This window comes from Haemorhous mexicanus, chromosome 4, assembly GCF_027477595.1.
Source record: "Haemorhous mexicanus isolate bHaeMex1 chromosome 4, bHaeMex1.pri, whole genome shotgun sequence".
Lineage (NCBI taxonomy): Eukaryota > Metazoa > Chordata > Aves > Passeriformes > Fringillidae > Haemorhous > Haemorhous mexicanus.
Window position 1 is genome coordinate 51,396,597 of NC_082344.1, and position 25,022 is coordinate 51,421,618.

At 41.9% G+C, this 25,022-nt stretch overlaps 1 protein-coding gene across 3 annotated transcripts in view; it reads left to right on the plus strand.

Moving 5' to 3' along the window:
* Positions 1–1,237: 1,237 nt before the first annotated feature.
* The window catches only part of TEC (tec protein tyrosine kinase), a 44,081-nt gene continuing 20,296 nt past the window's right edge, over positions 1,238–25,022 (plus strand). For 2 of the 3 annotated variants that reach the window (XM_059844878.1, XM_059844880.1), the window contains exons 1-2: positions 1,245–1,402; positions 16,621–16,802. In XM_059844878.1, coding sequence (XP_059700861.1) covers positions 16,665–16,802 — 138 coding nt within the window. In that variant the 5' untranslated portion in view covers positions 1,245–1,402; positions 16,621–16,664. Of the gene's footprint in view, positions 1,403–16,620; positions 16,803–25,022 lie in introns of all 3 variants that reach the window. The other variant, XM_059844879.1, reaches the window with a different exon arrangement.

Genomic DNA, 25,022 nt, shown 5'->3' on the forward strand with positions numbered 1-25,022 from the left:
CCTTGTGCCACAGCAGCAGCAGAGGGGGTGAGGAAAGCTGTAGCTGCCATTGCTTGAAAAATGAAGCAATAGTTGCCTGTTTGCAAAACTGACCACATCAGTGGCAGTGGGTAAAGGTGTCTGAATGGGTGCCTGAGTGTGTGCTACCACAAATGCGTGGATATGGAGGGAAGTGGGAGTGGTGACATGGGCTGGTGGTACTAGTCATCATAAAGTGGCTGCAGGCAGACTGCCCATGTATTTAAAACAGAGAGGCCCCACACACATGGCATTCAGCCCTGTGACTCCCAGGTCTCAGCAGTAGTGTGACAGGCATGGGAGACATGGCCACAGTGCCAAAGTAAGTTGGAGGAAATCCCTCAAGTGAAAACAAAGGCTCGGTAAGTCATTTCCTCTGAGCTGAACAGAAAGACATCTGTGTTGATACAGCTATTACACACTAATCACAAAAAAAAAACCAATTCTCTTGCAAACAGCATAGAACCTGCTTGCTTTCCTCTAGGCTGACTGAAATGTGAGAGTTGTATTTCCACTGAACTTTACAAGATCTTTTTCTTTCAGTGTGGTTTTGCAGTGACAGTTTCTATAGGTTAGACTGGGCTAAGAGAGGTAAAGGAGGTAAAGAAAAGAGCCTACATGCCATTTCAGTACAGACCCTGAACTCTGAACAACACATGCACCTGAGGGGTGCAAAAAGCCACTTTAGTTATTTTGGCTGTAGGTATGAGGTGGCTGGATGTGACTGTTGGCATGGTTAATTATGAAGGAGGGCACTGTAACCCCGGGGCACTGGGACACGAGCAGATCTGAGATGGGCATTGAAGAGGAGCAGCCTCGGGGTGCGCAGCCCGATCGGGATGGGGATTGCTGTGCCCACCGCCACACCACGGCCCTAGCTGGAGCCCTGCGAGCACTCATTCTCACCGTGGTTTGGTAAGAGAAATGCTGTAGTCAAAGCACAGCTTTCACACAATTTACAGCCAGCTGGGGCCAAGAACCTAGATTTTGAGGGAGCGTTTGCAACCTGCTCCGAATTACGTAATTTGCCTTTTTCTTGTACTTCACGGACAGGATTCCAGGCAGCTCCCGACGGATCTAGTGGGTGTGGGACACCTCAGTTCAGCTTCTCGCAGTGCCGCACCCGCCCCGGGCGCAGAGGGCGCCCAGACAAGCGCGGTCGCTCCGCGCAGCGGTTGTCTCCACTGCTTCCTCGGCTGGAGGAGGAGGAGGAGGAGGAGGAGGAGGAGGAGGAGGAGGAAGAAGAGGTAGTGCCGCCTTCCCGGGCCGGAGCGAGGCAGTGCGGTGCCTCTCTCCCTCCCTCTCTCCCTCCTTCCGCCTCCCTCCACGCCGCCGGCTCCCGGACTCCTTCCGCGACCGCGGCCGGGACACGCAGGTAGGGCAGGTAAGGCAAGCCGGGGGTGCCCGCTGAGGGAGCGGAGCGGGGCGGCTCCGTGCAGCGCGCCCCGCCGGGGCTGCCCCAGCGCTGGCAGCCGCACCGCGCCCGCCGCGGGGACCTGCCCGGGGTGCCGGCACACGGAGCCCCCCCTGCCGCCGCTCCGAGTCCGAGAGTGTGCGGCACCGGTAGAGCGGAGGGGCTGCTGCCTCGGCGCACAGGTGTCACAGCAGCCCTAAGCGGGAGCGGTGACAAAAGCCGGCTTTTAAACCTCTGCTTAAAATTGCTCTAACTGTAATATAAAGGGGTTGTGGCCCAGGCTGCCAAATCCATTTGAAAGCCAACACCGATGAGTATTTCTTTGTTTATGTGACTTTCTTCTCTGCGTCTGAGTTCCATGCAACCACTGTGCTTTGCTAAGACTGTTTTGCCTTGTCTCAAGGGAAGAATTGCCTTCTGTTGAGTTCAGTTATCCTAATAATTCCTCCTGCTTTCTATCCCACATGGGTTACCCTTTGTTGGCAGTGAATGCTCTTACGTAGCCTTGTGCTGGATACAGCACACCTGCTGCTTGTTCAGTAGGTGACGAGACTCGCATGGTGCTTTTCCACAGGCTTCCTTTCTACACCCTTAAAAGTTGGAATGGGTAATTCTTTGAGCTGTAAACTGAACTTTTAGTACAGGTATGGCCATGAGCTCCCTGCTTGCAATGACAGATGCTAATCTGAAAAACTCAGGGTTATTTTATGAGTCAAATACATGTACTTTTATAGATGGAAAAACTGACTGTAGTAGAAATGCAGGCAAAAAGGTGTCTTGCAAGTACTTGCTTCTGGAACTTTTGTTTTTATTTTAGAGTACATGTTTCTGATATTCAGACTGTCTCACCTTTGATAGAAGATGAGGTTTTGTTCAGTCTCTCAGAACTCTTCAGAGACTGGAAGATGGGTTATTACTTACTGCTGTTACATAAATGTTTAGAGTATTTTGAGCTATCAGAAAGCACGTGCTTTTTTTTTTCCTTCTGGCACACCAGCTGTGCTGCTCAGATAATTTTACCTGTGCAGAGGAGGCCCTTTAGGTGTCCTGGTCTTGTTGGCTGGGTACTGCTCTTGTAGGTGGGGAGGTAGCTCCCAGACAGGCAGTTACTTACAGTCATTTGGTGGTTATAGTTTGTAAGGGAACTGCAGCAGGAAAGGGCCCATTTACTATCACACTCTCCTCTGGTATGCTTTATGTTTCTCTGGGGTTTATTTTTTGGTTTTTTTTGTTGTGAAATACATTTTATCATGAAATTATCACATTTATCTCTGCACTTAGTTCTTATTGAAAGGGTGCCTTATGCGTTCCTCCAAATTTCTAAATGAGTATTATGATTGTTTTGAACCAAATGGTTGATCTCTATGTTTGCCTGCTGAAACCACTGAAAGCAGAGCAGCATGATTATGTTTGGCATGGTTTTTGTTTTGATAAGATAATCTCATAGGTGTGCATATCAAAACCATACTGGCAGTTATACCTCTGTCTTGAAGGAACTCTGGTTATCAACTGCCAGACCTGCTTTTATTAGCCCTTCAAAATTTATAGGAGTACCACCTTTTTTTTAATGTTAATATAGAGTTTTTTAAGTCTTTGAAATATTTTAAAACCATTTACTGTGAGGCAGTTTGAACTATGTCTTAAGTTAGATTACATTTTAAAGCTTAGTTGTAGGCATTGTGGATTTGGCATTGTAGTGTATCCACTAGGCTGTCTACAGTAGATAAAAAGAGAGAAAAATAATAGAGCTGATAAAACAATATTAACTCCATATTTTTTCATCTTGCCCTGAAACAACATTGTATTCAGAAACACCATGATGTGTGATAACTTGTAACTGGGAAGTGGTTAATGTAATAGAATTACTTGGAAGTGTCAAGAAAAGTCTTCCCCCCCCACCAAAGATAGGTGCAACTTGTTGTAGATTTGATTACCTCTGTGTTGTGTTAGCTTATAAACTGGATGCCCAGGATAAGGTGCAGAATAGTGTATGTTTCATACAAATATTTATACCTCAAATATGCAAAACATTTTCTGTTTCTTAGACAATAGAAGTCTGTGCTGCCTGCTGTCAGTGCAAAGGTCATGGAAAACAGTCTTTAGCCTTTGTTAACCATTGATGTCTAAGATGTTTTTCTACTTTTGCTTAGTTTGACTTTTTTTCAGTAACCTATTACCTTCTTGCTGCTGAACCTGGAACTGTTCTTTGAAACAGGAAGATTTGTGCATGCCAAAGAATCAGTTGTAGCAGTCTACAATGACTCTCTTGCAGAAATAGTATAAAGAGCTATAAAAACTGAAAAATGTGGAAAACAGTACTCCAACAGACTGGAGTACAGGTTGGCATGATGAAGAAAGCCTGAGGTGGTGGACCTTTTATATTTCTAATTACATATGTGCTCCTGAAGGATGTATATATTTTTGTATTTGTGCTACATATATTTTTATTATTATCTAGATGCATCTATTTGCACAGAATTACTGATACCTTGTCTGGAAAGTGTTGACAATGGTCAGTCAGTTGCTGCACCATGGAAATTAGAGTGATGAAGTTCATTAAATGACCTGCTGATACCCATAGCTTTCTCCATTATGCAAAATGCAAGGGATAGACTCTCACTACACTGGCTGCATCCTGCTCCTTACTGCAGAGGGATCAGCCCAATTTACCCTATTTCTCCTGGCTAGGACTTCATGCTAGCACTAGGCATTAGAGGTATTACTGATATAATGGGGCACAACTCTCCAGAAACCCATTAAATTGCACCAGTGTTTTACCAAATGGTCAGTCAGGTCTCAAGAAATGTATTTTTGTTAATGGAGCTGTTTGCTTCGGGCAGCAAATCACCAGTTTGCCCTGCCAGCCATCAGGCAGAGGAGCATTCTGCTCTCCTGCTTTTGGTCTGTTTTTCTAAGTGTATTTTCTAAAGGAAAAAGCATTAGGAAAGAAAACAGTGAGCAAGTGAGGGAAATGACTGTTTGGGTAGACGTGTCTGCTCTTTGTCTGGTGTGGCAGAAGAGGAACTGGGGAACTGAGCACTGCCCCGTGGCCATTACAGCACTGGCAGTTCTCAGTCATCCTCTGGCCTGGCTCAGCCCCACGGGCTATGATTCAGAGTCAGGGAAAACAACATGTGAGCTAAAACCTTGAAAAATAGATAAGCAGCTATGTCCTGGTATGACAACAGTCTCATTGCAGAAGGTGCTTTGTGGGGACAGGAGCAAGTTTTTGCATTTCCTGGGCATAGAGGTGGGATGGAGAGAGAGCCATTTCTTACAAGTACTGCGAAGTGGCCACTGTGTTCAGATGGGGTCATGAAATCTTGGGAAGAATTACAGAAGTCTCCTGAGAGTAGATCTGTCTATCATGGGCAGGGTTTACCTTTCTTAGGAAGAATGACATCACCGAGACGTTATCTGGGGTTTGGACAATATCCAAACATTTAGGAGGAAATGATATTGCTGAAAAGGCACCTCTTGGTTGCACGGCTGTTCCGTATTCTGGGCAGTTCAGTAAAGCTCATGCTTAGCGTGGTGTGGTCCTGCCCTTATGTGGTGGGCAGGAGACAGGGTTTTCAGGAGCCTGCTGCAGAGAGAGGAGTTGCTCTGGGAGAGTCTGAGCCTGGCCAACAGCTGATGTACAAGAGCTGTTTCCTATCAGCTATGGCACTCAGGTTTTGGTGAGGGGAAGGAGTGTTTGGCCATGTTTGCAGTCACAGCTCCTCTGCTGAAGCAAAGCACCAAGCTGCCAACTGGGCTACTCTCTTTCAGCTCTTAAGGTAAAAATCCTATGCAACACTAAACAAATGCAGGAAAAGAGGAAAAAGAAAGTAGTGTGCTGAGGCATGTGGGACCTGAGCAAAAGCTTTCTTGGCACTCCTGCTTTTTCTCATTTCCAGTTCTGTTATCAGCAGATATGTGAATGGGTACCAGTTTGCCACACATAGGGTATAACTTTATGTAGGCTCAAGTAGGTCACAGCTGAGTTTCCTGTGAGGAGGGGTTTTGTTCAGCCTTGTGCCTATTACAAGCTGCAATCTGATTAACTTGTAAGATTTAGGCCTTGTTTTCAATTGAATGTAGGGCAGAAAAGCATGCCTTTGGATAGTAAAGGAAGCAGGATTCTTCCTTCTGAAAGAGGGTCTGGCCACAACACTGGGACCCTGCCCTTCTAGGGGTACTTCCAGAGTGTGCACTGTACACTAGTCTGGGACAAACTCCTGACCATTTATATTTATGAAACAAAAAAAGGCTCTCTTTTTGGGTTTTGGGGTTTTTTCCCTCCACAGGATAGCCACATAACTCACCATCAAACCCAGGTGATATCTGGACCTTCATTTTAGCTGAACATTGTAAATCTGTCCTAGGCAGCCCTGTGAACAAATCTTGTCCGATTCACTGTGCAAGCTTACAGGGTAGGTGAGATAAGTATAATAAGTATATTAATATATTCAAGGTTGCTACTTGTCCTGTGAATTACAGGATGTCCTATATCACAGGGCAAGCTCCATATCCTGGCAGAAAAAACCCAAAACTGTGTGTGTTTTCCCTGCCTCCCCACCCTTATTCTGAGCATCTCTTCCCAGCTGAAGTTGCAGACCCCATCAGTGGTCTCCAGTGCCATCGCAGGAGGAGGAGAAGGGGGCAACTTTCCCACTTTGAATTGTGTGACCCAGTTCAAGGGATGTGCAAAGTGAGTTGAGCTGAATGGGCCTTTTTCTGTCCCACGAGAGATCCCCTAAACTGATAATTTTACATATACTTTGGGATCTTTTGAAATTAAAATTTCCACCTAATCTGTATCCAGAAGATGCTTAAAATAATATTTTTTTTAACGTGAAGAGATCTAACACTCCAGTATTAAGAGTGGCTGGTTCAAAACTGCTATTGCAACTTGAATTCAGCTTGCTTACACATAATCTGTTACATGTTCAGTTGTGTAGCCACATGTGATCTTGCTGTTTCATTCAGCCCATGGCTGGCTGGACTGTTTCAGTTTGCTTTGTCGTGGTAAGCCATGAGGACCATCTCCTCCTCAGAGCTGCAGGCTGGCAATCAGTCATCCTCAGTGGTCCTTGAATATAACAGGTTCAGTTGTTGGAAGGAGACCTATTTACAGCTCCAGAGTGTCAGATGAACTGTGAGGGTCTGTTTTATCAGCAGGGAGTGTGAGAGAATAGCATGGTGAAAGGCTGTGGAGTGTGAGAGCAGTGGGAGTAGGGCCATTGCTCTGTGTCAGGGGCTGCAGGCAGCCTCTTTGCCACCACAGCAGCTTTCTCTTCCCACCAAGGCACTCTCTCCCACCATGAAGGGGATGACAGCTTTCTGAGGAAAAAGTACAAGTCATGGGCAAGCAGCAAAATTCCCTCAATTTGGTTTAGTTTTTTTTCTGGATCTCTTAACTTGAAACTAACTCTGAAAGTCAGTATGATGCAGGCACTCCCCATGAAAAGCTGAGACCTAACCATAAATCTTACCTTTGCAGTGCCTTAACTTGAATTCTTGTGATTTTGACCTCAACGAGACTGGATTATGGTAGCCCAAGTTGTGATGATGTTTGATTGATTCTCCAATATCCTTGTGTCTCACCATAGATAAGCAGAGTGGAGTAAGATCCCGTGTAGCGTAAATGACTGTGTTGCATGATGTCTCAAAGAGTTTGAGCTGAATGCTGTTCCTTAAGACCATAAATGTCTTGTGACACCTGACAAGTGCAAGTCCAATTCCCTGTTTAACTTGCAACAGTTGAAACACCTGAACACATCTGAGATCTGATATCAAGGAGAGCAGAGATAACAAGCTGCTTTGCTAGAGATGCTCACTCTAGCAAATACTACCTTGCATTAACCAGAGGAAAGGGAAAACACGAGACCACAGCCATACGTCAGTTGTGTTTATTTTCAGATTCAGTGAAAAACTTTTCCCCTGAATTAATACTCATATATTGACGTGAATGAAGCTCAAGTCCTTTGGCATTGCTTGTTGCTTAGGGTGCACTCTATTGAAGAAGAAACTCTTCAAGGTCACAGCCTGGCTTTTCAGTCCTGTATGGGGAGTCTTTATTAGCAAGTGGCTGAAATGCAAGTAAAAGCAAGGATTTCTTTTACTACTTCCTGTGGGTAGACAGGTGTTCAGCCATTCCCAGGAAAGCAGGTCTACATCATGCAAAGCAGTTTCTTGGGAAGACAAATGTCATAATTCCAAATGTCTCCCCTTCCTCCTTCTTCCCCCCACTTTATATACTGAGGTGATGTCGTATGGTCTGGAACATCCCTTTGGTCAGTTTGGGTCACCTGTCCCAGCTGTGTCTTCTCCTAATTTCCCATGCATTCCCAGTCTCCTTGCCAGTGTGGCAGTACAAAAAGCACTTTTGTGAAGTACAAAAAGGTCCTGGCTCTGTGCAAACACTGCCCAGCAATAACAAAGCCATCTCTATATTATCAACACTGTGATCAACACAGTTTCAAAACACAGCTCCATATTAGCCTCTGTGAAGAAAGTTAACTCTACCCCAGCCAAAATAAGCACACCTATCCAACATAACAGGGTAAGAGAGTCTGGAATCACAAGATAAGCAGGCTGACCTTGCCAACACCACTGCTTTGCCGTGCATGGGAAGGGCAGTACACCATCTCAGCTGAAATGTAAATGGTTTGTTTTGTGTTCCATCTCTAGCTTGTTCTGTAATGGAGGTGATGTGTCCTAGTGAAAACAACATGGGGAAAACGTGACAAATGGAACTTGGATATTTTCTGTTCCCCACTCACTGCCTTGGGTTTTTCCTGTGCAGAAGGAAGTTCTCACCTGTAAATTTAGATATATTGTTTAGATATAGATAAATGTTGCTTTTTCACACCTACTGAGACCGGTCAGGTGGGACTAAGTAGGTGTGAAAAAGCAACATTTATCAAGTGACCTTATAACACTACCTCAAAATAAAGACTTTGAAGATAAATACATCCATTAGTCAACATGAGAGATGGCCCCATAGTTTATCATCTGAGTCAACTTCTCAACTTTGTCTTCAGCAGAAGTTCTCATGTTTGTTGAAGCACTTCTTACTGTGTAGCTTCCACATAGTCTAGCATGTGGAGAACAAGCAGTTGTTTAGGAAAAAAGATTTCGGAATGTTTGGAAAGAGAAATAACTTGAGGAAGTGTTAGTCATTCCCTGTGCATAAAGACAGTCATAATTTGTATGTATTTCAGTATTTTAGTTAGACCATGTCAAAAATGTGTCTTGACTACTGAAATAAATTGAGCTTCTTTTTGGTATAATATATCACACGCTCACCTGAGATTGTATAACATTTGAGAATACAAGTTCAAATTGTGAAGAAAGTTAATTAAGTTGACTCCTTTATGGTAGTTGAAAAGAAAGATACCCTCAGGCACTGTTGACCTATTTTCTTTTAATATTTTTCTTTCCTATAGATTTGATTTGGTTTTTCTCATGCTTGTAGTTTTGTGTACAAAAGCAATTGTCCTACTTGATAGTGAGCTTTAGGATTCCTTAACAGAGTTAGGTTCAACCTCTGATTTAATAGAGCTTTTATTTTTCTGCCCTCTAAATCTTCAACTTCCTGGAGAAGTAGGAAAATCTTTTGCATAAGCATCACCCATTTTGTTTGCCAATCTCATCTTTGCCTACTTCTTTAGAAAATGGGTGTTAACTGTTTCTCTTTCCTTCTTATCAGCAGGGGATTTTTGGAAAAAGGCTGAGGCAGCGCTCTGCTTTACTGAATGTCCAGCCAGTGGGGTAGTGGTGGGGTAGCCTTGGCCTATGCTGAAGTGAAGCATATACACTCTGCTCTTTAGGTGCTTCTGCCCCTCCAAACCACTAACTCCAATGCCATGCCAGTATGGAGTTAGTCCTTCCGTGTCCCTCTCTGACCTTGTTTTGGAAACACTTGCCAGAATAAAGCAGATTGTTTCCTTTCAAAGGTACCTAAACCTGTGAAAGGGACCGGTAAGTACACCACATGTCTCTTCCCAGTTCAGACCCTGCCCTTCCCTTCCTGTTCTTACTTTGTCTTTTAGCTTTTCTCTGTCAGGTGAGGGTCAGTTGTATTTGTGCAGTATCCTTCACCAGACCTTTATGCTGCACAAGTGAATTAAGTAGATCTCTTTATGCTCTGCCTCATCTTGCCAGCTACAGTAAAACCTCTTGCAGCATCCTGAAGTCCTGGTGATGTCATCCAGCAGGTTTTGCCCTCTATGGTGCTAACAGAAAATTGTTTGCCATTTTCACTCTGCTTTATACATGGTATTTAGAATAAAAATAAATCTGAGCTATGAAGCCTGGACTTGGGAAAATCTGCTGTCTCCCTTTTAAGGGTTAATATCAAATTCTGAAGTTTCAAAATCTTTTTTTTGTGCCTTGCTTTCCCATGTCCCAAACTAACTTTCAGATTTATTGTCTTGCAGCAGAGAACATTACAAATGATAGAGGTTTTTGGTCTGAATAAACTGAAGGCAAAATAGTCAATGCAAGTTTATAAATATTGCAAAGTTTTTGTGTGGGGAAAAATAAGAAAACTACAAGTACTCAGTTCTAGAGGAATGAATAAAAATATAAGAAGTTGATGAGTATAGTGAAAATTGATCAGTCCATCTTTTGTATGGCATCTTATCGTGCTGCCAACTCAAACTTTGTACTAAATAATTTCAAGTTAAAAATGCCCATGTCAACATATTTCCTTCATCACAGATGGTAATAATGTAATTTTTGTTTCATAAATTTCCTGAATAATTTAGTTGTGAAGAAGGTGCCCCCTAAAGCTGTGAAAGGATAACTTAGTAACTGGAGTGTACGGTTTGCAGGCAATCCCAGTAAGGAGCAACAGCTGAGTTTATAAATGATTTGGAGACGTGTACATGCCTGTTCTACTAAATCATCGTTCTAAGGGGAAAAGAAACCCTTTTGGTGCTCTTACCATTTTCCCTGAGCTGTTCTGTGTACTCTCTGGGGTGCATTTCCCTTTTGCACTGGTTGATGAGCTGAGGCTCCAGTTTGGTGTGATAAACCACCTCAATGCCAGCTGACCCTAAGAGGGACCATCAGTTGTCATCGTTTTCTTTGCTTACCCCAGCTACCTAAGTTAGAATGCCAAAAGGAAACAAATGATGTATTTTGTAAAATGTAGTGAGCCTGTTTCTAAGAAATTTGGGAAAACTGGTTCTGATTGTGATAAAATGCTCCTTCTGTGTGTGTACATGAGTACCTTTCAGCTGAATAAAGGATATTTTGCAGTATCACATGGTCTCTGAATCTCCAGTCAGAGTTGTCACAGAGTTACCCCTTAGCCTGTTTACTTTTAAACCTAAATTTCATACAGATAAATATGAATTTTATTTTCACAGGGTTTGATTGTGTATATAAAATTAGCCATTTATCGTTTGGCTGATTTTCAAAGAGAAACTAAGCTTTTGCAAATCTTTGGCTATAATTTTGAAATCTCTTAGAAAGTAGTCCCCCCAAATTAAATTTCTCACAGTTAAAAAAAAACCCAAAAACTTGCATATGATGGAAGGGGTTTCTGAGTGTTTGCGGTTAAAAAAAAAAAAAGGAAAAAAGTAAATCTAAATATTTCCTAATGTTTTTTACTTCTCCTTTTTCTGGATATGATACATTTTGTATATTATTACAGTATTTTCCCCTGAACTTGAATTTTTAAATTATGACAGATTTTTTGCTAAAGTATATTTCTTTTGTATTTGTATTTCTGTGAAATTTACCTTTTGAACAGGGATTAATAACAGTTGTATTTTATTTTTTTGAGTTTGAATTTGCAACCTTAGATGTGGGACAAAAAGGCAGTACAAGAGTACATTTTGCAACCCTTGCTTACACTGAGTAGTAATTATTCAAATAAGCCTGTGCTGGATACTTATGTAAATGTTCACATGTAACTCAGTTCATGGTTTCATGGTAAAGCAACAGAAGCTCCAGCAGAAAAACCAGGGTAAGGAGTTCTCCTTTCCTTGTTCCTTCTGCACTGTTTCTGCTCTCTACCCAGAGGGGCACTGTGCTGCCTGTTCACTTGCCCCACTGCAGACATTTGCAGGGACACAATATGAGCTGGATCAGCAAACTGATCTGAACTAATTAAAATGAAGAGGGGAAAATATTCTGAAATTTACAGATTTGAGGAGGGATTACAAGGTACCAATTGGGTTTTTAAAATTGACATTTTGATTGATACTTTCAAAAATTGAAGTAATGAATATTCTATATTTTTTTTTTTCAGTCTGCTGCCCCAGGAGGTACATTTTCAATGTTAAGTATCCAGATCTGGGGTTCACACGGGTTTGGATTGATGTGTCCCAAATCTGAAAAAGAGCAATTGTGCACGATGCGTGAAATCCAAGTCAGAAAGCTGAGGATGCTTATTCCTTAGAGGGATTGCCTGCCTTGATTGCCCTTCAGCTTAACCTTAAGACTTTGCTCTGAAGGACACAAATTCCTAGGGACATTTTACCATCACTAAGGAGGTGTTGAAACTCAGAAAACAGTTCCACCTTGCTTTCATTTTTCTTTTCAGCTAATATTTCCTCCTAGTGTTCATTTTGTGTCATTGTGATAAGTATGTTTTTCAGAATGAGTTTTTTTCTTGTGAGCCCCTTCATGACTATGTGTTTTGCAAAGATTTGTGCCTTAAAAAGTGACAATTACTTGTTACGTTTGGCTGAGAGAAGGCCTGATCAGGCTGGATGCACTTTCTCTTTTCTGCTCGCTAGAACCTGCCCTGAGAATTTCATACATTTTTTCGATTTTTTGAATGTTAAAGGTGCTTGCAGTCCAGCTGGCTTACAGTGACTAATTGTTTCAATAAACAGACACAGTCTGGGAGCTGGGAGTGGGAGCCAGAAGATATGTGGGGTGGGTAGTGTTGCAACACCTGAGCTTACCACATCACTTAGTGGCTCAGTTTTCCCCAGTGAAAACTGGCAGAGGTGGCATGCATAAGAAGCTCTGTGTAGTGCATTTGGACCAATATTGACTTAGAAGGCTTATCTGAACAGTTGTTTTCATTTGTTTTGAGGAGGTGTATGGTGACTTCATGGCTGTACAGATTATTACTTGTACGATGGGAAACCTGAGCTGATGCAGATATTTTGATACTTGAGGACGTTTTCCCGCCCTGAGAACAGCTGAGAATCTGTAACTCTTTCTGATTTGTGCCGTAATTCTGAGTCTTCAGCATCTCTTCAAATCAGATTGTCTTTGTTATTGTGTAACTACAGTTGGCAGGGAACAGGGCAATTCCTTGGCACCAGTCGTATTGTGAAAAGTTTATATTGGGTGTCAGCCTGAACCTCCCACAGTTGTTTATAACAAGATAACAATGTGTCATGCAAACAGCTTCATGTTCTGAGGGATGGTCTGGGAACAAAGGAGTATTTTGGGGGGAAGTGGGGACAGGGAAAATGTGCAGAAAATGTCTAAAACTGTGATGAAGAAAAGTAGTGATGTATGGGTTTGTTAAGAAGTAAGTTTGGCTGTTACAGGGGCTTCTTAATGGAGTATTGCTATTCTGAAAAAGAACTTTCAGAATGATAGGTGAGGGTTCAGTTATCCTGAGCCAAACGGAAATGTATCTAGAGCCATTGGCTTGGAAATAACCCCAAATAAGGCAGGTTTCTGTGACCAAATGCAGATTCAAAGGCTGATCTTGTGACCTGGGAAACTGATTCTAATCTGCTGAAATCTTCATAGCAGAGATAATACAGTGTAGCAACCAAGAGCAGACATTTATAGACGTTTTTATTTTTAAACCCCGATTTTGTCAAAAGGATTTTTTTTTATTCTTGCATCATGTTTATGTAACCTGTTAGAGAAATGAAATATATTAGCATTATCAGTATTGAGATTTGAAATCATAGTTAACTTTGAATCCTTCTTGTGCCCTCTAATGCAGCACTCTAGGGATCTAGAGATAAGATGGATAATAATTATGTTTTTCTTAAGTACAAACAGAGAATTTTTACTATTGAGAACAGTAGAAATGTTTGGGTGGGAGAGCCTGTGATGGAAACCTGTAAAGTTTTGTGCGCATTAAGCTTGTCTTTTAATTTTTTGGACAATGTTTGTATTTTCAGTTTATGGTAGTATTCTTCCTTCTGCAATTACCTTTAAGATTGCCAGTTTATTTTTTGAAGGGCAATAAAACAGAATTGGTCAGCTTTAGTAGTTAAATAACATATCCGAGACAATTACTGATTAAAAAAGATCTGCCTTCTTCCCAGAATGCAATATGACAGATTACCAACAAAATGTATGCATTTCAGAAAAAGAGAAATAACAAAAAGAGATTATTCATAATAATCACCATTTGCAGTGCAATCATCATCTTTTACATATGCATCTAGCCTGATCTTATTTTGTAGCTCCATTTAAACCACTGATTTTTGGGTTTTTTTTTTAATTATGAAGAGGTGTTCCTAGGAAAGAAAAGGATATTTTAAAGCAGTTAACAACTACTTCCACCTGTTGAGGTAGCAGCAGTATGGGCTATGAGAGCTCAGCTGGTCAAACCAGGAAGTGAAAAGTAGGATCAACACTAGACTGGAAGGCAAAGAGTGTCATTTTATGTATTGTGACAGCCATTAATTGCTCAGAAAATGAGACACACTCCAGTGAGGTTGTTTACATTTGATTTCATTAACAATTAAATCATGTAAGGCAATGTTGTGAGGAGGTTTGTGGCTTTTCAAGATTCTCTGCCACAATTCAATGAAATGTACTGTTTTGTCCATGCTGAAGTTACGTTGCCTGCAGAGAAAAATGTGCGTGCCATTTCCCCGGTGAATTCTGAAATACTCTAGGTGGCAAATAGGTGCATAAAGTAAGCCCTGTGAAGAATGAATTATTTTTTTGTTTTACTCTAGGGCTTTGGTTTGGGTTATCCCCCCACGCCCCTCCAAACAGTTGAGAGATTGTTCACAACCACTGGTGCTTCAGCAGATGCTGCTATTCCTTCTTCAAGCCATGGCTTCAGCTCCAGCTGTGCTGCTCTAGCCAGAGCTGCTCTCCAGATCTGTGCCTGCAGCTTCTCCTGGCTTTGGAGCACAGCTTCAGGCAGGAAGGGCCCAAGTGGTGCCATGGGCAAGGCTGGCAGAAAGTGAGAAAAGCAGAAGGGAGTGGGGAGGAAGATTTCTGGAACAGCTTCTCCACAACCTCTCCCACAACTTTCATTCCTGCCTCCGTGCCACTTCATTTAATGTGTCTGTGCAGGCAGCTGCCTGTGCTGCATGATGAAATCCTGGCTGGATCCCTTCCCTAACCTGCTTCCCAGCCTGGCAGAAGGAGCACCTGCACAAGGCAGGGTGGCATGGCAGGACAGTGGTGTGTTGATGAGGGAGGAGGTCAGCTGTGTTTAAGCTGGCATCATTGTGTAGAACAGAGAGATTGCCTATGGCAGGACCCTGGAGGCAGATTGGCAAACAAAGCAGCTGTGGGTGCACTGGTTTTCATGTACTCCTAAGTTTGCCCTACAGGTATCAGTCATGGTGTAGAGCTTAAAGCAGCTTGACATTACTGAGTGACCAAAACTGTCTGAATTCAATGGCTTGATTTTGATAGTCAGCATGAAATCTTTCTAAAGAGAAGCTGGAAGGCATATGCTTAGCAGTTTCTGAAAAATGAGTTCAAGTTCTTTGTTCTTAAACTGACATCTTCTAAACAACCATTTGTGTCTGAAATTTTTCATTAATAAAATTGGAGTAAATTTTCAAAATTACTTCTACCAATCCATCTTAAGTACAAAGGGTTGTAGTAAATGGGATTACATCAGACAGGTCACTAGTGGAATTCTCCAGGGCTTCATTTTAGGCCCAGCATTCTTCAACATCTTCATAAACAACTTGAATGCAGGATTGAAAAAATATTAAATGAATTTTCTAAAAATACTAAATTGGGAGTATCTGTTGATTGCTTCAAGGGCAGAAAGAGGCCCTGCAGAGAGCCCTTGACAGATTAGAGAGATGGGCAATCACCAACCACTTGAAGTTTAACAAGAACACATTGGGGATTCTGCACCTGGCATGGGGCAAGCCTGGTTGTGTGTATAGACTGGGGAATGAGAGGCTGGAAAGCAGTGCTGTGGAAAGAGACCTGGTAGTTGTGATTGATGGCAAGCTGACTGTGAGCCAGCAGTGCCCTGGCACCCAGGAGGGCCACCCATGTCCTGGGGGGCATCAGACACAGCATCACCAGCTGGGCAAGGGAGGGCTTGTCCTCACCTTGAATATTGTGGGCAGTTTTGGATGCCAAAATGTAAGAAAGACATTAAGCTAATCAGGAGAATCCAAAGGAGGGCAAGAAGGATGGTGAAGGGTCTAGAGGGGAATCCATATGAAGAATGTCTGAGGACACTCGGTCTGTCCAGTCTGGAGGAGACTGAGGGGAGACTTCATTGCAGTTGCAACTTCTTTGGGAGGGGAGGAGAAGGGGCAGACACTGATCTCTTTTCTCTTGTGACCAGTGACTGGACCCAAGGGAATGGCCTGAAGTTGTGTCAGGAGAGGTTTGGGTTGGATATTAGAAAAAGACTCTTCACTTAGAAGATGGTTTGGCACTGGAACAGGCTCCCCAGAGAAGTGATCGCAGCACCAAGCCTGACAGTTGAAGGAGCATTTGTACAATGCTCTCAGATAAATGGTGGGATGCTTGGGGGTGTCCTGTTCTGGGCCAGGAGTTTGACTTCCATGATCCTTGTAGGTCTCTTCCATGCAGGATATTCTATGATTCTATGATTGTCAATTTTATATATAGAGCTCTTTTGCAAATGACATTTATACATGCACAGACCTTAGCAATTAAAACTTCTATACAGGTTAGAAACTTCTATACAGGTTTGTGGTGAAGAGCAGTTGTGCACTGCTGTTTGCCTGGAGCACATTTCAGACTTCTCACCCATATTCTGTGACACAGGCTGCAGTGTACCTTATTTTCTCCCAGTCACGTACAGCTTTTGGCTTCCTGGGAATGTGCCAGTGCAGCCCTCAGCTGAGCAAAGCCTGAACTTTTTAGTCTAATAATTAACTTTTGTAAACTTCCATGTGAGCTCCAGCTTTCTGTATATTCAGGCAGTTTCATTTTATAAGTAGAAGCTCTGTTTGTTACAGAAGTCTCCAATTCTGTGATCCTCCAAAGACCTGGTAATGTTTTATTCCTCTTCTTCACAGGAACTGATGTTCAATGGCTAGAAGAGAGCTGACAAGTGGCTGAAATGAATACGACTACTATCCTACAAGAGATTTTGATTAAAAGATCGCAGCAGAAGAAGAGGACTTCTCCCTTAAACTACAAAGAGAGGCTTTTTGTACTTACAAAGTCTATGCTAACATACTACGAAGGTCGGGCGGAGGTAGGAGACACAGATTGCCTTTGTTCCTTTTTGCTTTTGTACCAAACTGGCTTTTTTTCCTACTGTATGTCATGCTATCAAGAGCTGGTCAGGGAAATGGTCATTAGTGGCTGTGAACATGAGCTGGCTTTTCTCTTATTTATAATGCAAGCTGACAGAGGTGTAGGTAACTTACCTGGTAGTCAGTGTGAATCGGTTCTCAATAGGAGAACAGGATGGCAGGAATGACATAAAACAGCATTTAGAGGTGGTCATCAAAGCTGATTTCATTTTCTCTCCAGAGAAAGATCACTGCTGTGATGAATTGGGGAAAAGGTAGAAAAAGTTGCAACTGCAGTTTCTTGTAGCCATGTGTGCTGTGAAGGCCATTACATTCACCTCTGGCAATTAACTCCATCTGAACAGGAGAAAGATCATTTGATAGGAGCAGTGCATTGCAGACCAAGTTCAGCAGAGAGAGATCCATTAGAGTGGATCATGCTACCTGGTGATTGAAATGAAGCTGGAAGCAGTTTATCTTTGACCATACAAGCAACTCATCCCAATTACCACTTTCTGTCTAAGTTCAGTTACTCAGAAAGTCATTAGTGTAAACTATGCAAATCCTCAGACCAGCATTTTTTCAAATAATCTTCAGACTCAGTTTCAGCAAGGTCACCTGCCCCCAGAGTGCCCTGTCATATCCTCAGTGCTGGGGGTGAGATTTTCCACTTAAGTGAGGCTACTTTCCATGTTTGTCACAATGCTGAAGAGGATTAAAATGACTGCAGTAGCTTGTGAAACATATTGTATATCTTGGGAAGCCATTTAACAAATAAAGCTTAATGGAGGGAACCCTGCCACCTCTTGTCTTGGCTGTCTTACCTGTGCTAAAAGAAGAGGGTACAGGAGAGCTAAGACTTGCTAAGCATGTTTCTCTGCCAGATGTTATGGTTGCACCAGAACTGAGCTCACTTACCATGCTACAAGATGCTCACAGCACTTTGTTCTCTGAAAGTAGCTTGCACACAGTCAGGGATTAAGAACAAGATCACAGACTGAGGTTGGAGGGGGCCTCTGGAGGCTGTCTGATCCAAGCCCCCTACTCAAGCAGGGCCACACAGAGCTGGTTGCCAAGAGCCAGCTGGCTGTCAAATATCTCTGTCCAGCTGACTGTTGAGTATCTCCATTGATGGAGTCTTCACAGCCTTGCTTGGCAACCTGTGCTAGGGCACAGTCACTCTCACAGAAAAAAAAGACCAATATTGTTTCCTGGTGTTCAGATGGAGCCTTTTGTCTTTCAGTTTGTGCCCACTGCCTCTGGCCCTGTCACTGGACGTTGCTGGCAGAAGCCCAGCTCTGTCCTCCTTGCACACTCCTGTCAGGCATTTTACTCCCCATTTTATGATGGCAGAGTATACCAGACACTCCCATTTTGGTGACTCTGGCCTCCTCCCAGAGAATAAAGATGTGGGGGCTAAGAAGCCCTCTGAAATGTGTCTTGCCTACTTATCCCATGTCTTACATTCAGATCAAATAGAAATGTGACAAACAGGTTTTGCAGGTCTTGTCGCCACCCTTTAAGAAGTTACCATTTCCAGCTTCCCTTCTTCCAGTCTTCCCCTTCCAGTTTTCCCTTTGCCCTGCAGGTTAATGTCCTCTGGCTAAAATGCTTTTCCAGGAGCCTGACATGTGGATCTCTCTGAGAGGGGGGTTTAAACTGTCAGTTTTATTTGCAGTGAGATTTAACAGGGCAGCCTATAGTGCCCTCAGTGGAGGATGCAGTAACTTCTTGAAAAATCTCTGCCTAAGATACAGCCAGTTGGGCTGAAAATATGCATTATGCCTATGCAATGCCATCAGTTTGCTGCTGAAAAAGGCCGTTTTGTCCCTGTCCTAGCCTTCCTAGACTCCCCTACTCGCTTAAATTCTTTCTGGTCCTTCTTGGAATCCATATCGCTCTGAAAAAAATTGCTAATCATGGAATCATAGAATGGCCTGGGTCAGGAGGGACCTTGACGTTCATCCAGTTCGAACCCCTCTGACGCTGGGCAGAGATAATTTCCACTAGCCCAGATTTCTCAGAGCTCCATCCAACCTGGCCTAGAGCACTTCTAGGGATGGGGCATCCACCACCTCTGTGGGCAGCCTGTTCCAGTGCCTCACCACCCTCACAGTAAAGAATTATTTCCAGAAATTTGATCTAAACCTCTTATTTGGAAGCTATTCCCCATTGTCCTGTCACTACATGCCCTTGGAAAAAGTTTCTCTCTTGCTTGTCGTCTCCCTTCAGGTGCTGGAAGCCTGCAATTAGGTCAGCAGAAAGATATTTGATCTGGTTTTATTTTTGTTGGATTAGTATTCTGCTGGGTTAGCACGCTGCATGAGCTGGGTGCAGGATCTAACAAGTGCCAGAGGCCGTGCCAGGTGGTGGAGGAGAACAGGATGCTCCAACTGTTGACATCAGCAGGTTGTTAGACTGGCTCAGCCATAATGCATTACTTTCCAGCCTCAAACCATTTTCGTTTTCACTGTTGCTCTCATTTTAGATTCTTTTAAACATTAATCAGCATTTTATTTTATTAACAGTGTTGTCTGAAAATAGTGAGCTCTGATCTTAAAGTGGCATACTAAATACTTTTGTCTCTTTAAAAAAACACAACTGTAAGGTTCAGATCTCTGTGGCACAGTTAGTTCTTAATGTCTCTGAACAACTTAAATGGCAAAGATGTTTGTGGGTTTAATTATTTGTTTGGTTATTGTTTGGGGTTTTTAAAGCCAATTGTGGTGGCTATAAATATGTAAGCTGGATATTCTGGCTGAGGTAATTTATATGAAGAGAAAAATGTTACTGGCCATCAAGATAATTCTGCCCCCTCTGAATAGCTGGGGGTTTATTGCTGAAATAAATGTGACTCCTGTATGCTGGTTGAATTTAAAGACATGACAGATGAAAGGATAGGTACAGACTGATTTAATTTTGGGCTTGGCAGTATTCAAAGTCCAGATTGGTAAAATAAGCATGGAAATCCCAAGCCAAGAGGATCTCACACCCTCATTTTAATCCCATAACTGCAGTGGTAGCAGTCTGCCAAGGGTGGTTGAGTTCTGCTCCTCTAGGCAAGTGTGCAATTCCCAGTTTGATTGTTGGCCAATCTGAAATATTTTCTTGTTTTCTTCCATTTTAACTTTTATGGAAGTTCAGTAGAGAGAGTTCAAGAAAAAACCAGGGTTTGTGGGCACGTGAATAATCATACCATTTCTTTTTTAAAACAAGACTGAAGTAAATCTCGATAACCAGATTAGTCAATACTCAAAGTGTGGGCAGGTTGGGATTATTAATAAAGTGACAGAATTAGACATTTTGTATGTCTGGTGACAGAAGTGGAACATTTATGACAACAAAAAGCAGTCAACCATAGCAGATAGTGTTCATGTAAATGCTGCTGAGAGATTTAATTGTTCTGTGCAGCCAGAAGTGGAGGGAGCATCACTTGCTCTTTGACCAGAAACTCCATATTATAAATGCCACTCTTCTCTGTTTTTTCCTGTCCTACATACTGAAAAAGTCCCATATACCTTACTTGGAGGCATAAATTATTTTCTCCTAAACATGACTACTAACAACAGGCTAAAATCTTGTTTTAGCTTGCTCATTACTGGTTTAAATCTATTTATACATGCTTTCAAGCAGATCAGGCCCCCTGCCATGGTACAATGACAGTGCATGCCTGCAGTGAAGCTGGAACTGCATGGCTGCCATGAGAAGGAGAAATACACAGTTTTCTCACTTAAAGATATTGCTCTGCTGTAAGTCATGGAGCAGGGGCATGAACTATTGATGGAGCATAGCTACAGAATCAGTGAAGAGGCTGCATTTCAAGACTGGTTTCAAAACATAGAAGCCTGAGGAGGGAGAATCCTGGTTTGGGTCTCCTGTGCAAAGCTCTACAATTATGATTAATATCGTGGGAAACTTACTTTGCATAGGAAGCCAACAGGACCTTGGCTTTTACTGATTACCCTCTGGGCATTATGCTGTTGGATAAAAAATGTGGAAGAAGTATCACCTTTAGGTTTGTTAAAAAGATGGACGTTAAGAAGCTTGAAAATAAAAATACATCAGGAACCAATGTGCCTTAAGTGTCATGAAGATAGCTTTTTAATGTCAGAAAACAGAAATATTCTGTTTAAGCTGGGATGTGTTCTGGTTTTGTCTTTTTTTCTTGGTCATAAATTCTGAGAATTAGTAACTGTAGGTGTTGGGGAAATGGCATCATTGCACTGTTGTGCAATATTAGACTAACAATGATTATAAGCAAATAAAAAGGCTGAGCTAATGTTGTTTCTTGAAGCTCTTTATCAGCTGTCATTGTTGGAAAGAGTATTTTCTGTATTTTTTCCTGATGTTGCAAAAGTGGGTATTGAAATCTGAATGTGATGTGGTCCATTTACAATGGAGACAAAAATTCACTGTAATAAAATGTAACTGCATTGGTCTCCAAGCACAGAGTACTGGTCATGAATGTATGAAAGTAGGGAAGAAGTAAAATATCTTCTTATTCTGAGTGTGGAGATGTACTATAAAGTCCATCTTGCTGGTTATGCTACAGTCAGAAAGACTTAAGATGAGTGCAGTATTCTCAAACACGTATTGTGGACTTGCCAAGCCAGCTTTAAACACATTTATGTAGACAGTAGTAACTAGTTTGAAGTGGGAGGTGGTAGGAATTTTTTCACAAACTGGCCCTTGTTCTTGAGGACTGCTGCACTATTCTTACTGGTGTCAGCTGGGGTAATGGATTGTAGTGGGACTTGGCTGGATAATCTGGTTGTATAGCAAAGGCAGTGTTTGTTTGTTTCAAATGAGGAAACATGAGCATGAAATATTTTATTAGGAACTCTCTTTTCAATTTTGTGTGGCTTGAAAACTGAGGATGATATTTCAGGTGTGCTTCTGGTCATTTTCCTGAACTATTTTCTTTCAAGAAATCAAAACATACTAGTAAGTATCAAATTGATAAGCAAATTCAAACAATTTTGAAATTAATTGACTTTTTTGAAAATCAAATATTTCATCCAGCGATTAAAAAAAAAAAATCTCACTTGGAATGGCTTTCTTTATTTTTGACCAGCAAAAATTTAGCTGAAGTTTTAGTATGACTTCTTCCAAATTGCTAATTTCATCTTGAATGGAGTGTAAGTTTGAATTCCAAGGAGGCATTTGTGGAAATAACGCCACATATGTGTGGCCCTAGGTACGTTTAGCCATTTTCTGTCAAAAGTGACCTCATATCTTGAATATTCAACTCAAAATTCCCTGGAGTTTATTTTCGGTGCATTGACACTTTCATCTGTGTCTGTTTGGAAAGTCAAAACCGAAGTGCTTGTCTAGGAGTCCACTGAAATTTTAAACACTTCAGTAAGTATCAGCTGGACAATGGAAAGGAGGACTCATCTTATCAGCAGTTCACATGCCCCCCACACTCCTTTGCAGGCTGGCTGCAAAGAACAGCATAATTTATTCCTCTTGAGTTAGCCAACTGGCCAGACCACACAAAAATTGCATCTGAGCTACCACGTCCATCAGGGCTGGCCACCACCTACCTGTGGTTTATTGGCTTTCTCCTTGTGTTCCAGTGAGTTTGGCTGCTGTGAATCCTTTCTCAGCACACAGTGAGAAGGTGTCTCTGAAGTGGGCAGCTGGATGGCCTCAGCTGGAGCAGGCTTGCTGCTGCATTACAGAACAGCCATGAGAGCAAGTAACACCTACTGCACACAGGTTTCAGTTAGCTGGTACTGGCAGGGCATCTTGCTTGAACTTAAAAGTGCCACCAGACTACAGGTTTTTGCTCTAGATGGCATTTTAGGCAAGGGAAATTCGTCATGATGAAGGAAAGAGAGTAAGTGTAGGTGTTAAAGTACTTCTCACCCGTGAATTAGCTGAAACAAGCTGGTCTGTGCAAGTGAAATGTCCTGCTAGTTTGTTGGTTTGAAAACTTTCACATTGATGTTTCTCATGAGTGTGGTGCTTCCAAAAGGCGACACAGATCATAATTTTATCGGTCCTTGTCAATATGTAAACTGTTAGTATCCTCATATATATTGAGCCTGTGCAATGTTCCCTTTCACCACGATATTTCTCTCTCTGTTTGTCACTCAGCTTGTCTATCAGTGACACTCTAGTTTGAAAGTGTGCTGATGTGTGTGGTTTGGTTACTGTCCTCCCACGCAGGGCACAGCATGCTTGAATGAACCTTTCCATCCCATTGCAGCTTGCACTGGCCATGAGCTTATGAACCTTAAATTTCTTTGTGCTTTGGCATCTTTATTGTTTGCTCACGTTTGCTGTGTGGATGACAGTTCACAGCAACAAATAGTGTACATTGGATTTTACATTTCCAAAAGGCAGAGGCTATGTCCTGGTTCCTGTGGTTACCCTGCATGTGTTTGAGTGGACAGGAGTCTGCAGTGTTAGAAGGGAGGAAGAGAAGGGGGCAGAGTTTGGGCTGCAATGCCCATTAGCTCTGGAACAGCTGCACAGAAGATATTGGAGTAGGCACATCACTTACCTGTTTATTAGTGTGCAGAACCATTTGTTTCTACAGAGAAGGCAAATGATAGTTCCATGAGGGAAAACGTTTAGGAGTCTGAACTTGGGAGGTGCAGAATGCTCCTGTCTTCAGTGGCAGTGGTGGTATTTGCCATTAGGATCAGATTGTGTGAAAACTTTCTTGTGCAAACAGGACTGTTACAAATGATAAAAACCAACCAGGATATAAATAAAAAAAGCAGAATACAAACCATTTTGGGGGGTTGCTCATTTTGAAAGTCTCTTCCTAAGGAAAAAAGGTCCTTTGGTAAGGGTTATGTTTGGTTCTTGCAATTTGAATATAGAGGAGACAGAAGCTACTGAAATTACAGTGGTGATATTTTAAGGAAGGAAAAATAAAGCTCTGGGGCCCACCCCAAAGCTGTAGGTTTCAGGGTAAAATTGTGTAGCTTCATTGCAACACTAATATTGTGCAAATACTTCATTTGGAGCGCAACAACATTATAGAGTTCGAAAAGCTGTGCTCCTTACTTTTCTTTTTTAACAGAAGATTAATTCATTCTACTGTTGTTTATTCCTATAGTGCTTATCCTTTAAAATTTTTAAAATAATTACCATGATTTATGGGATTTCCTTAGTCATTGCATAGGTGATGTAATTATTTTGTATAAATGAAAGCACAATTCAGTATTACAGTGCTTCTGAAACCAGCAGGTTTACAGAGAATTTTTTAGCTGCAAGTCACAGGTCATAACAACAGAGCTTTCTTTAAGTACTTGTGAGTGAAAAGTGTTCAAGTTGGAGACATAATGTAATGCTGTTCATGGGAATGGGAGCAGCTTAACAGATGCATGGGAATGCTCACTTCTAAAGGACAATTCATAAAGAAACCTAAGTTGTAAAAAAAGTTGGTTATGTTGTAGTAATGATTCCCTGTTTTCTATAACAGCTGCTGAAAGAAAAGTCTGCTATAAAATGAGAATCTGCAGTAACTATCTTTCTACAAGAATTTTGATTTTTATGAGATGGAACAAATGAAATGTAGATGAAGTTGAGAAGCATAGGTTGCAGTTGTTGAGATATAGAAAAGACATGGATGAGAATATTTACTTTATGACTAGACAGGGGTGGATGAGTCTTAAAGGTCTTAAGAAGGAAGAACTGGAAAATAGATAAGAGAAGGCTATAGAAGGCCTAGGTTTTTAATAAGTGTGCAGAAGAGGAGCTGAGAAAGTTAAATCTATGAAGACAATTTAGAGGAAAATACAAGAAAATCCAGGCTTATTGAAGGTACCTGGAAGATGCAGAAATTGCACATCAGCCAACAAAGAAACAAAACAAAAGAAAGAAACAAAACAAAATAATCTCACACTTATCTATGCTCTGTCTGTTATGAGGTAACAAGTCTTGTGGATAGCAGAAATCCTGTGTTTTCATCCCAGTAAGGGTTTCTTGACACTGCTGAATGAGACATTTTCATATGTCAGCATTAGAAATTACCTATATAAACTTTGTGTAAATCTGATTGCAAAGCACATGGGAAGCTGGTACTGTGTTGAATAGGCATGGGTGACTTGTTTCCATATTGACAGCCTATCTTGAATGGGATGTCCTTTTCTGCATTTTAGTATTTTCACCAATGATACTGTTACTGGAATAGAAGCTTGTTGAGTTCTCAGGTTAAATAA